The 13,785-nt window shown below is 39.8% G+C and overlaps 1 protein-coding gene across 3 annotated transcripts in view; it reads right to left on the reverse strand.

Moving 5' to 3' along the window:
* Window positions 1-1,098: 1,098 nt before the first annotated feature.
* The window catches only part of LOC117364170 (5-hydroxytryptamine receptor 7-like), a 44,688-nt gene continuing 32,001 nt past the window's right edge, over window positions 1,099-13,785 (reverse strand). For all 3 annotated transcript variants that reach the window (XM_033953107.1, XM_033953127.1, XM_033953117.1), the window contains exon 4: window positions 1,099-2,989. In XM_033953107.1, coding sequence (XP_033808998.1) covers window positions 2,218-2,989 — 772 coding nt within the window. In that variant the 3' untranslated portion in view covers window positions 1,099-2,217. The remainder of the gene's footprint in view (window positions 2,990-13,785) is intronic.

The raw sequence follows: 13,785 nt of genomic DNA on the forward strand, positions 1-13,785 counted from the left end.
ATCGCGGCACATACATACATACACACATACATACCTCCGATTTTATATATATAGATTAAAATTCAGAGTCTGGATAATGTTAAAAATGAGAGCCTTCAAATCCGGTGGAGGCAAGAAGCAACAAGAGTTTTTTAAAAATGATACACTGTTTATTATCGAAGCATACATCATCGTATCATAATTAATACATTTGGCAATAATACCTACTGCACTAAAGCTATTATGGGCAGCATATTCTCCTTTTCAAAAACCGAGTTATATTTTAGTGCCTATCAATCACTTTGGACAAAGTATGGAAACACATCACTTGACTGTGAACAAGCTATAATATACTGTATACTCTAGAAAATATATCAATCTATCTTGTTTTTACTTCTATAATACCATTTCATTCGATTTTATAGACTCTGGGAACAGTACTAAGTGTGCTTCAATGAGGCTTTTCAAGACTGTTATGAAGGTGCAGTACAGAACCTATATCAGCTATGCCACTAAGAGGCCCTTTTACAAGCTGCAGTACCAACTAGAGAATTTTGCAGGGACAAATTTGTCTCGAACCCCGTCCCTGTCCCATTCCTGCAAGCTTTGTCCTCATCTGCACAAGCATCGAACACTTTAAAATCATAAGTGTTTGAGGCATGTGCAGTTAAAGCAGAGCTTGCAGGAATGGGACAGGGACAGAGCTCACGGGGACAGGATGGGGATATTGAGAACCCAAGGAGACAAATTTGTCCCCGTGTCATTCTCTAGTAAGCACTAATGTGTGCATACTGCACCAAAAAAATGGCTTACTGTGGAGTGCACCGAGGAATTATCTGGGGCTAAGCAAAAAAGCTCTGTGGAGTGACGATGTTCCAAAATGGACTTTATTTGAAAGTGTCAAAGTTCCAAAGGTACACTGAAATCATCCACATAAAATAAATGCATCCACATAAAAATAGGTTATCCACATAAAAGCCTTATGTGGATGCATTTATTTTATGTGGATGATTTCAGTGTACCTTTGGAACTTTGACACTTTCAAATAAAGTCCATTTTGGAACATCGTCACTCCACAGAGCTTTTTTGGTTTTCTCTGGATTTTCTTCTCTGTGGATATTTCAGGGTCAATTCCTTTTGTTATTATCTGGGGCTATCCACGTGCTAAAAAATAAAATTTATTTTTTTTAGTGCCGAAGCAGTTCTGGGGGGGGGGGGGGGGCAGAGAGTAGGAATTTACACCAATTAGCACAGGCTTTGCACATGAGATTCAAGCCCAATAGTGAACATACCTGCTAAGCAAAACATGAACTCAAAAATAGTTGAACATAAGTAAAAAAACAAAACAAAACAAAAAATAATTAGTTAATAGGCAAGGGCATTGATTTACAGTATTCATTTTATTCATTTTTTTTAAATGCAAAAATGCATTTTATGGCGGATCAGTGCATTATTATAAGAACAAGGTCTTGGTTAATTCCATTAAATCTTTCCAGAATGGTGCCAAGTATGTATTTTGTAAGCATTAAAGCAATTGGAAGTCATCACTCTACATGGAATTGAGGACATCTGTTGACTAGAAGCCGACATAGCAGAGAATTATGCCTAGCTCATCATTCCTGGATGTTGGGTATCATTCATTTACGTGAATATCAATATCTGTTAGGTTTTTAAACTTTGATTTCATTTATATATTTCTCCAGTGATGAATAGGATCCTTTTTTTAAAAATCCCAGTATTTGGGAAGGCAATTGTCGGTGCACGTTCAGAATTTCAAATCTTGGTAATGAGTTTGGAAACAGCTTGAATGGGGGACTAGGAGCAGGGAGAGGTGCTGTCTCCGACTTCAGTTCAAGCTCTGCTACTGTTACTGTCGGTGACTTTGGAAAGATCATTTTATCTTGCTCCTCATTCTAAACATTTATTGTAATAGCAGTGCTAATATATAATATTAATTATCTTATTGATAGTTGAATTGACAGTTTATTTTATCATTATTTCCCTTCTGGGAAGTGTGATGCAGTTCATTTCAAATATGGTCTCAGGCTGCCCTAATAAATTCTGCATGCAAAATTTCTGAATTGCTAGTAATCCTTCAGCATATGGGGATCTTATTTAGATGAAAAGATGTTTTATAAATGAACTATAGTAATATTTTACTTCATTCACCATAAATCAGTGTCCCATGTCATAGGCACTGGATGCATGCCTGTTTAAAGATTATGATTTTCTAAGCATTTACAAGATGCACTCATGTCTTTCTGGAACTTTCAGTGCCTCATGCATGCTTGCAGCAGATAACCTCCTATTAATGTTCCTGTATTTGCATCTCAGGAGGTTCCAAAAAGTCGTCCTTAAATCTCGATTAAAGAAGGCATAGATGAGGGGATTTATGAGAGAGTTTGTATATCCAAGCCATAGGAAAGTCCTCTCGAGTCTCAAAGGCATACAGCTGCACTCGATGCCACAAATGAAAGGCCGGGCAGTGGACAACAAAAAGAAGGGCAGCCAGCAAAACGTAAAGCCTCCAACAATAATGCCAAGAGTCCGGGCTGCTTTCTGCTCTCTTTTAAAGATAGAAATATTCTTTCGATCTTGCCGCAACAGCTTGGACAGTGTTGCACATTCCTCCGCCGCTTTGCTTTTCTTGGAGCTGTGCTGAGCTCTGATTTTTTCCTCCATACAATAGATCCCCTCTTGCTCACACAACCTGGGGATGTTTATGAATTTGTGTTTCTCGGCACTGATCTTGGCAGCTTTGAAGATCCTGTGGTACATAACGAGCATGACCGTCATTGGGATGTAGAAGGCAACTGCAGTTGAGTAGACTGTATAGCCAAAGTCTTGGCTGATGAGGCACATCCAGTCAACTGTGACGTTTTGAGCCCAGCCAAATAATGGAGGAAGAGTTATTGAAGCAGACAAAAGCCAAACTATAAATACCATCTTTGCCATTAATTTTCCATTTTGTCTTGCAGGATATGTTAAAGGTCGAGTTATTCCAAGATACCTGTTTAAAAAAAAAAAAAGGGAAAGTTTAAACTATCACTAATATAGTGCGTATGCTATAAACTTATAGTAATTGCTTAAGAAAATGAAGTCTGACTAACGTATATTTTAAGTGGAGGAGTAGTCAAGTGGTTAGTGCCCAAAATAAGTACCTGTGTATAATACAGTGGTGCCTCACACAACGAACTTAATCCGTTCCAGGAGCAAGTTTGTTATGTGAAACGTTCGTTGTGTGAAACGCGTTTTCCCATAAGAATACATGTAAAACAAAATAATTCGTTCTGCAGCCCTACATTTCCCTCCCTCCACCTCACCTTATATGCAGAGTTTGCCAGCTTTCTTTTTCACCCAGCCGCACGCTTTCAAAAAGCTGTGCACGCGCAGCTGCTGGAGTTGATCAATGTTCTCTTCTCCTGCAACTTCCGGTTTCCGGTTGCGTCAGAGGAGAAGATTGAACAACAGAGCATGCGCGCATGTGCTGCTCTTTGAAAGTGTGTGGCTGGCCGAAAAAGAAAGCCGGAAAACTCGGCATCTAAGGTAAGGTGGAGGGAGATGATGGAACACTGCATTCAGACAGGAGGGTGCTGCTGTTCCCGGCTCACATTAGGAAGCGGCGAGAGTAGTTCCGCCCCCCCCCCGGGCCCCTCGGGCGACTTCGTTGTGTGAAACGAAGTTCATTATAGGGAGCAAGACAAAAAGTTCGTTATGCGCAGCGTTCGCTGTGCGAGGCGTCCGTTATGCGAGGCACCACTGTATGTAAATGGTTTTGATAATAGCCACAGAAAGACAGTATATCAAGTATCATCCCCTATTCCTTAAGTTCTAATAAAACAAATCTTAACTATAGCAACTATAGATTTTACTGGCTTTCATCTCTTTATTAATAAATGTGTCACAATCTAAGAAAACGTCTTGGTGCACGTTTATTTGAGAAACGAGGCAACAATATCAATTCGGTTCCATTTATAAGTTGAATTATATTGTTAACTAGCTGATGACCCGGCGTTGCACGGGTATTTAATTATAGCAATAACACAGTAAATGGATTGAAATAAAGATACTTTATAGTGGTGAATGAAATTATTTTTTTACAGCTTTATAAAAAGTACAATAATCAAATTATAATGTGAAATATTTGACAAAATGAATACAATACAACTAACACAAAACTTGATTATAAACAACAATTTTAATTTCACCTCCAGGAGCAAGAACATATAAATTCTTGGGTGAACCCACCCTTGAGCAAGCAACATAGAGTTGTCCATGGGAAAAACAGGGGGATCTTAAATCCACTCCACAGTATGTAATAGTCTGTCCCTGTGATTTGTTGATTGTGATAGAGAATGCAAGTCTCACTGGAATTTGCAATCTCTTAAACTGAAAAGGAAGATCTGTTGGAATAAGTGGCATCCAAAAGTTTCAGTATTGATTTAAACAACTCAATATGTGGAAACTCAGGTTGAAAAGAAACTCCATGTAGTTTGTTCCCGGTTCAGAATGGAACCTGTGTTCCTAGTTCAGCATATGTGAGTACTCATGTAATGTAATAACATTATGAACTGGGGTGCATGAAGGAAACAGTTACAAACACAGTTAGAACATACAAACTCTAAATGTATGGTGTCCGTGGTAGAATAGAAACGATGTCCCTAGTGGTTATAGTGTCATAGAAAGTATTTTATAGTTGGAATTACAGTGTGAATGGCAGCTTTTTACATTTTTTCCATTGACATGAATGGGTGAAATCTGATTTTCTGTTTGTAGCTCCGCCCACATGTGCAGGTGGGCAGCGAGACCCCCAGAAGATATCACTCCAGGTAGTGAGGGATCTGCATACCAAGTTTTGTTCAAATCGGTCAAGCCGGTTTTGAATTACAGTGAGAATGGCAGGTTTCTACATTTTTTCCATTGACATGAATGGGTGAAATAAGATTTTCTGTTTGTAGCTCCGCCCACATGTGCAGGTGGGCCGCGAGACCCCCAGAACATATCACCCCAGGTAGTGAGGGATCTGCATACCAAGTTACGTTCAAATTGGGCAAGTCGTTTTTGAATTACTGTGAGAATGGCAGCTTTTTACATTTTTTCCATTGACATGAATGGGTGAAATCCGATATTATGTTTGTAGCTCCGCCCACGTGTGCAGGTGGGCCGCGAGACCCCCAGAACATATCACCCCAGGTAGTGAGGGATCTGCATACCAAGTTTCGTTCAAATCGGTCAAGCCGTTTTTGAATTACTGTGAGAATGGCAGCTTTTTACATTTTTTCCATTGACATGAATGGGTGAAATGTGAATTTCTGTTTGTAGCTCCGCCCATGTGTGCAGGTGGGCCGCGAGACCCCCAGAACATATCACCCCAGGTAGTGAGGGATCTGCATACCAAGTTTCGTTCAAATCGGGCAAGCCGTTTTTGAATTACTGTGAGAATGGCAGCTTTTTACATTTTTTCCATTGACATGAATGGGTGAAATGTGAATTTCTGTTTGTAGCTCCGCCCATGTGTGCAGGTGGGCCGCGAGACCCCCAGAACATATCACCCCAGGTAGTGAGGGATCTGCATACCAAGTTTCGTTCAAATCGGGCAAGCCGTTTTTGAATTACTGTGAGAATGGCAGCTTTTTACATTTTTTCCATTGACATGAATGGGTGAAATCTGATTTTCTGTTTGTAGCTCCGCCCACGTGTGCAGGTGGGCCGCGAGACCCCCAGAACATATCATCCCAGGTAGTGAGGGATCAGCATACCAAGTTTTGTTCAAATCGGTCAAGCCGTTTTTGCGTTATCGCGGCATATACACACACACATACATACACACATACATACCTCCGATTTTATATATATAGATTGAAATGGTATATCTCCAGCAAATGAAAAGATGTAGTTTGTTGCATTTGAACCAGCATCTTCTTGATTACTTAGCCAGTGAATAATTCAATTTCTAAAGACTTGAACCCTTTTCTTGGACTATGAAATAAATAGAAAATGGGAGGCTAAATCTATGCTGTAAATTCTTTGAAATACAGAATGTATTACACTGCATGTCTAATTCTAACTTTTCATAAGTATAGTCATACAGTGGCAAAGTGAGGGTGAGAGGCACCCCTCCCTCCTCCCTCCCTCATCTCCGCCCCCTGCTCCTTCCCCTGACCCTCCCTGCCACATGCGTGCCCCCTTCCCTTCCCATGTACCACTAGTTGTTCACCACCGGGTGAGAGGCGCCCCTTCCTCCCTCATCTCCGCCCCCTGCTCCTTCCCCCGACCCCCTGCCACATGTATGCCCCCCTTCCCTTCCCCCGTACCACTAGTTGATCACCACTGGGTGAGAGGCGCCCCTCCCTCCCTCATCTCCGCCCCCTGCTCCTTTCCCTGACCCCCCTGCCACATGTGTGCCCATTCCCCTCCCCGTAGTACTAGTTGTTCACCACTACGCCAACAACTTCAACATACTTCTGGTGACCGCGTCGGCTCTCCCTCTGACATCACTTCCTATGCACGACGCCCGGAAGTAACATCAGAAGGAGCTGATGTAGTCGCAAAGAGCGCATTGAAGTTGTTACTCATGGCCATGAACCACTAGAGGTTACGGGGGAAGGGAAGGGGACAGAGAGGAGGAGGAATGCCGACACCCCCACCATGATGGTGCCTGGGGCAGACTACCCCCCCCTTAATGCAGTCATAGAACCTCTGTTCTCCCTTTCCTTTTACTCCATTCATAACTCTCCTATCCTCAAGCTATAATGTTACAAACATTCTGTAATTCCTTATAATGTAAGTCGCCTTGAACCTTTTTAAGTATAGCAGGACTCAAATAGATTAGATAAGTAAGACTCTACAGTAGTATATAGATGAAAGCCATCAGAATTATTCAGAATGAATAATTTTGTGATATACTGGACAGCATGGAATGTTGTTACTATTTGGGTTTCTGCAAGGTACTTGTGACCTGGATTGGCCACTGTTGGAAACAGAATACTGTGCTACCATGTTTCCCCAAAAATAAGATCTCCCCTGAAAATAAGCCCTAGTCAAGACCCCTCCCATCATCTTTGTGCACCAGAACACCACCGACTGCCTTACATACCTCCGAAGCCTCAAAACTGGTGGCAGCACTCTTAACGAGCTGCTTCGCAGCCTTCCCTACCGGGGCATTCACTCTGCCGGGGCATTCACACTGATGATGTCATCAGTGATGTTGGTGGTGTTCCGGTGCACAAAGGGATGGGAAGGAGGGATAGGTATAACACGGTGGGAGGGCCGGTAGTGTTCAGGTGCTCAAAGGGATGGGAGCGATAGGTTATAACATGGCAAGTGTCAAGGGTAGATACCGTGTTTCCCCGAAAATAAGACATTCCCCGAAAATAAACCCCAGTGCATTTTTTTGGAGCACAAATTAATATAAGACCCTGTCTTATTTTCGGAGAAACACAGTAGATGGACCATTGGTCTGACCCAGTAAGAGTATGCCTAAGTTAGGAAAATAAAGCTAGAGAAGTCCTTCTCTTTCACTTAACCTGCCAGCCACTGAAAGAACAGGACACCCCGCTCCCCAAGAATCTTATTTTCAAAACGTTATTTTTCAGTAGCAGAGAGAATGGAAATAAGAGTCCAGACAAATCACCATGACACAAGCAGGAGAAAAACATGGCATTTGCCAATTTGAATGACTGCCAAGACAAAAAAGGTCATAACTGAATACTACAGAATCTGCATTTTCAATGGATAATGCCTCTTGATCTGTTTCTCAAATTATAGCCGCTATCCTGATTATTAGAAGCATCTCTATGATAATACTGTATCATGGTAACCATTTATAACCATAGTAACTGCATCAATACATCACAATGTGCCAAAGCAGCATAGAAGAAAATATTGTACCTTATTATCACTTTTGTATTTATATAGGATGTATAACTGAAATGGACAAAAGGATGATAATGGTGAGTAATGTGAAATGCTGCCATGTATCACAAGAAAGCATCAGATCCAGCTCAAAACACAGCACTTCGTAGGTACTAGTCTAAGCATGTTTCAGTCCACGAAAGAAATGAATCCATTATAGATCAAAATATTGGAGGAAATTCTTCCACACACACCACCCCCACAAAAAAAAAATATATATATATATATAAAAAACAAAGCTTAATCTATATATATATATATATAAAATCGGAGGTATGTATGTGTGTATGTATGTGTGTGTGTATGTGCCGCGATCACGCAAAAACGGCTTGCCCGATTTGAACGAAACTTGGTATGCAGATCCCTCACTACCTGGGGTGATATGTTCTGGGGGTCTCGCAGCCCACCTGCACACGTGGGCGGAGCTACAAACAGAAATTCACATTTCACCCATTCATGTCAATGGAAAAAATGTAAAAAGCTGCCATTCTCACAGTAATTCAAAAACGACTTGCCCGATTTGAACGTAACTTGATATGCAGATCCCTCACTACCTGGGGTGATATGTTCTGGGGGTCTCGCGGCCCACCTGCACACGTGGGCGGAGCTACAAACAGAAAATCAGATTTCACCCATTCATGTCAATGGAAAAAATGTAAAAACCTGCCATTCTCACAGTAATTCAAAACCGGCTTGATCGATTTGAACAAAACTTGGTATGCAGATCCCTCACTACCTGGGGTGATATGTTCTGGGGGTCTCGCTGCCCACCTACACACGTGGGCGGAGCTACAAACAGAAATTCACATTTCACCCATTCATGTCAATGGAAAAAATGTAAAAAGCTGCCATTCTCACAGTAATTCAAAAACGGCTTGACCGATTTGAACGAAACTTGATATGCAGATCCCTCACTACCTGGGGTGATATGTTCTGGGGGTCTCGCGGCCCACCTGCACACATGGGCGGAGCTACAAACAGAAAATCTTATTTCACCCATTCATGTCAATGGAAAAAATGTAAAAACCTGCCATTCTCACTGTAATTCAAAACCGGCTTGACCGATTTGAACAAAACTTGGTATGCAGATCCTTCACTACCTGGGGTGATAAGTTCTGGGGGTCTCGCTGCCCACCTGCACATGTGGGCGGAGCTACAAACAGAAAATCAGATTTCACCCATTCATGTTAATGGAAAAAATGTAAAAAGCTGCCATTCACACTGTAATTCCAACTATAAAACACTTTCTATGACACTATAACCACTAGGGACATCGTTTCTATTCTACCACGGACACCATACATATAGAGTTTGTATGTTCTTTTTTTAAGTTCAATCATCTTTATTAGTATTTTAAAATGTACATCCATAGGCACGAATGACAGTAACTTTGACAGTGATGACAGAAAGCATATGTAATAGCATTCATGCCACAATGCACTTCATAAAAAAAAAAATGAAGTAACAGGAACAACCAACAAAACCAGAACTAAAAGTACTGGTCAGACGTGAAGGTGAATGGTCAATATAATTCAACGTATAATGATGTATATCTTAGCTCATAGGCTAGGTTGAGGAGTAATAAACAACATATCAACAGTACAATCATAGCATCGCAGTGGTTACAGCAGTATTGTCATTATCAACAATGTAAACATTAAGCTCTTTATAATTGTTAAGTTCGTTAGGTCCACAGGGGCCACAGCAGCACACAACTCACATCCTATATTCCGTAAATGTAAGTAATGATGCCCACATTTTTTCAAATCTAAATAGGGATCCCCTCCGGGTAGCTGCTACTCTTTCGTACTTGGCGTAGAGACATACAGTGTTCCACCATTCAGTGTGTGATACATTGGAAAAGTCTTTCCAGTTAGTGAATACAATGCATAGTGCAACTAAGAGTAGAAATTGAAGTAATGGAACTTTATCAAGAGGTATTAGCATATGTGAACTAGTTAAGCTTATAAGTAATATCGAATATGATAATTGTTCCTTAATTTCTAAGAAAGAACAAATTTGTGACCACACCAAACACCAATAACTATGTAATAGGGGACAATCATAAATCATATGTTTTAACGTCCCTATGGAGAGTTTGCAGGACCAACATAACCCATTCATCTGTTCTTTTTGTAATTTTGAAAGTTTACTTGGTGTCCAAAAAGCTCGATAAATCAAAAAGTAAAAGGACTGATATAATGTTGCCGAACTAGTCATCTTATAAATCATAGACCACATTTGAGTTTGTATGTTCTAACTGTGTTTGTAACTGTTTCCTTCATGCACCCCAGTTCATAATGTTATTACATTACATGAGTACTCACATATCCTGAACTAGGAACACAGGTTCCATTCTGAACCGGGAACAAACTACATGGAGTTTCTTTTCAACCTGAGTTTCCACATATTGAGTTGTTTAAATCAATACTGAAACTTTTGGATGCCACTTATTCCAACAGATCTTCCTTTTCAGTTTAAGAGATTGCAAATTCCAGTGAGACTTGCATTCTCTATCACAATCAACAAATCACAGGGACAGACTATTACATACTGTGGAGTGGATTTAAGATCCCCCTGTTTTTCCCATGGACAACTCTATGTTGCTTGATCAAGGGTGGGTTCACCCAAGAATTTATATGTTCTTGCTCCTGGAGGTGAAACTAAAATTGTTGTTTATAATCAAGTTTTGTGTTAGTTGTATTGTATTCATTTTGTCAAATATTTCACATTATAATTTGATTATTGTACTTTTTATAAAGCTGTAAAAAAATAATTTCATTCACCACTATAAAGTATCTTTATTTCAATCCATTTACTGTGTTATTGCTATAATTAAATACCCGTGCAATGCCGGGTCATCAGCTAGTATATATATAAAACCTATACCTATATATAAAACAAAGCTTAATATATATACATATATATATATTAAGCTTTGTTTTATATATATATATATATATATATATATATATATATTAAGCTTTGTTTTTTATATATAGGTAAGCTTTGTTTTTTGCATGCATGTTGAGCTTGATGCTTTATTCTGATAGATGTAGGTTTGGGTTTTAAGCCAAACGCAGAGATATTTTAGGTTCCAATTGCTCCTCTGGTCGTTATATCTTCTAACCACATAAAGAGGAGAGCCATTCAGGAGACCTGCATCTTTTCCTGCCCACGTACTCAAGTATTCTATGTATAAATTTGCATATTAGTCCAACTTATGACAGCTTATGGAGAAATCCAGTTTCGGGGGTTTCCTTTCCCTAAAACCTGAAACCATTTTGGCCCTTTCAGGTTTAATACATGCATAATCTGTCACATAAATGTTTATCCTGCTTAAAGTTTAAGGTTCCATTTTATGAAGTCTGGGGTATGCACACATTAGACCTCAAGTGCATACAAATAGCAAGAGGGTATTGGCCTGGGCATGTTTTCAGTGGACCAAACAGAGAAAATCCACTCTGCAACAAATCCAAAGAAGGAGTAGAGTGAGCCTAGTCTTCAAAAGGAACCACACTTTAATAGCAAGCAAACTGTTCGCTTAATCTTCAGACTGAGAAAAAAAGACCACATCAGCCCCTACTACAAAAAACTACACTGGTTACCAATAGAAGCGCGAATACTATTCAAATTTGCATGTATCTGTTTCAAACAAGTCTGGGGACTAGCACCTTCCTACCTGCAAACTCACTTCGTTCTTCACAACCCCACACGAACTACCAGAAACAAAAACATCTTTGCCTATCCAAAGATCTCAGGCTGCAGATACAAATCCTTCCAGGATAGAACCTTCATGTTCCAAGCGAATAGACAAGTCTGGTTGCGAAACTGCATAAATGAATCCAAACTGACTTACAATGCATTCCGAAAAGCAATAAAAACCGCCCTATTCGACAAATTCATTGACTAAAACAGACCACCCTTAAACTAAAACAAACCCCCCGTAAACGCTATTCAATCTCCCAGGAAGCTCCAATTTTCATGTATCCTTTACCCATGGAACTTAAATTAGTATGTACCTTGTTTATGTAACTTTTCTATTTTAGGTTCCTTATCATTCGCTGACTGTCCAGCCTTCTTACAATGTGAACCACCTAGAACTTGCCTGACTATGGCGGTATAGAAAAATAAAGTTATTATTATTATTATTATCTAAGAACATAAGAATAGCCTTAATGGGTCAGACAAATGGTCCATCAAGCCCAGTAGCCTGTTCTCACGGTGGCCAATCCAGGTCACTAGTACCTGGCCAAAACCCATGGAGTAGCAACATTCCATGCTACCGATCCAGGGCAAGCAGTGGCTTCCCCCATGTCTTTCTCAATAACAGACTATGGACTTTTCCTCCAGGAACTTGTCCAAACCTTTCTTAAAAACCAGCTATGCTATCCGCTCTTACCACAACCTCTGGCAACATGTTCCAGAACTTAACTATTCTCTGAGTGAAAAAAATTTCCTCCTATTGGTTTTAAAAGTATTTCTCTGTAACTTCATTGAGTGTCCCCTAGTTTTTCTAATTTTTTACAGAGTGAAAAATCAATCCAATGTACGTGTTCTACTCTATTCAGGATTTTGTAGACTTCAATCATATCTCCCCTCAGCTGTCTCTTTTCCAACTGAAGAGCCCTAACTGTTTTAGTCTTTAGGGCTCTTCAGCTTGGAAAAGAGATGGCTGAAGGGAGATATAATTGAAGTCTACAAAATCCTGAGTGGAGTAGAACGGGTACAAACATGGGACTCGACACAAATTATGTTTCAGCAATATGTCTGCCTCCGGAGTCCAAAGGTGCTGGACAATGCTCTGAAATTAGTGGTATTAGTCAATACCTTAGTATATTGTATCACATCTTACGATGAAGTGTTAAGATCTGTAGCATGCACTTCTTCGTCACTATCAGCGTATCTATTTATTGGGATTTATTTCAAGTTTCAAGTTTAATGGTAATTTGATATATCGCCTATTGTAATACTAAGTGATTATACAAAATATTATAAAATCAGGGGATACATATCAACAAAATTACATGATGACAAAGATACAGTATAATCTCGTTAAAATGGACTTGCTTATAATGGAACTTCGCCTAAAGGGAACGAGGTCCTCTGGTCCCAGCTGAGCGCCATTATAAACACACAGAAAATCATCGGATATAGCAGACTCGCATATAACGGACTTTCGGATATAACGGACAACTATTTTGGTCCCAAGAGCCACTTTTAGCTGTAATTTTCTTTGGCTATAAAGCACATGTAGGCTCTGCCTACAAGGCGCATGATATATACCGGTGATATAGTATCAGATACTATATACCGGTGATATAGTATCAGAATACAGCCCAGAAGAAGATGACAGAGTATTTTTCTTTCCAGTACAGTACGACATCTTTAAGTGTTCTGGTTTTGCAATCATTTCGTGCCATATCAATGTTTTGCTGAGTTTTGTTCTTGATGTTGCTGATATGGTTGTGCAGTGACCGTTGTTCATTGATTGAACGTTGTTTCAAGTTGACCTAAATAAAGTTTTAAAAAAATGCAACTCTGGATATAATGGACTCTGGATATAACGGACCATTTTTCCAGGTCCCTTGAAGTCCGTTATAACGAGATTATACTGTACTGACAAAACGGACTAACATGGTACATAAGGACTAGGGATGAACTACAATAAAGTACAGTAAAGAAGAGAGAACGAGAAAGGATAAAACAGTAGGAGTGGAAGGGTTTCGCTCAGGCTGCCTTAATCAATTTCGGAGGAAGAATCTGGGAATGAAAGGACTTAAATCATTGTTCAAAGGCATCTCTATATAAAAAACATTTTAAATTTTAAATTTTAAACATTTTAAACATTTAAAATTTATCTAAACTTGCTTCCTCCCTAATGTATGGAGC

This window comes from Geotrypetes seraphini, chromosome 1, assembly GCF_902459505.1.
Source record: "Geotrypetes seraphini chromosome 1, aGeoSer1.1, whole genome shotgun sequence".
In the NCBI taxonomy this organism is placed as follows: Eukaryota; Metazoa; Chordata; class Amphibia; order Gymnophiona; family Dermophiidae; genus Geotrypetes; species Geotrypetes seraphini.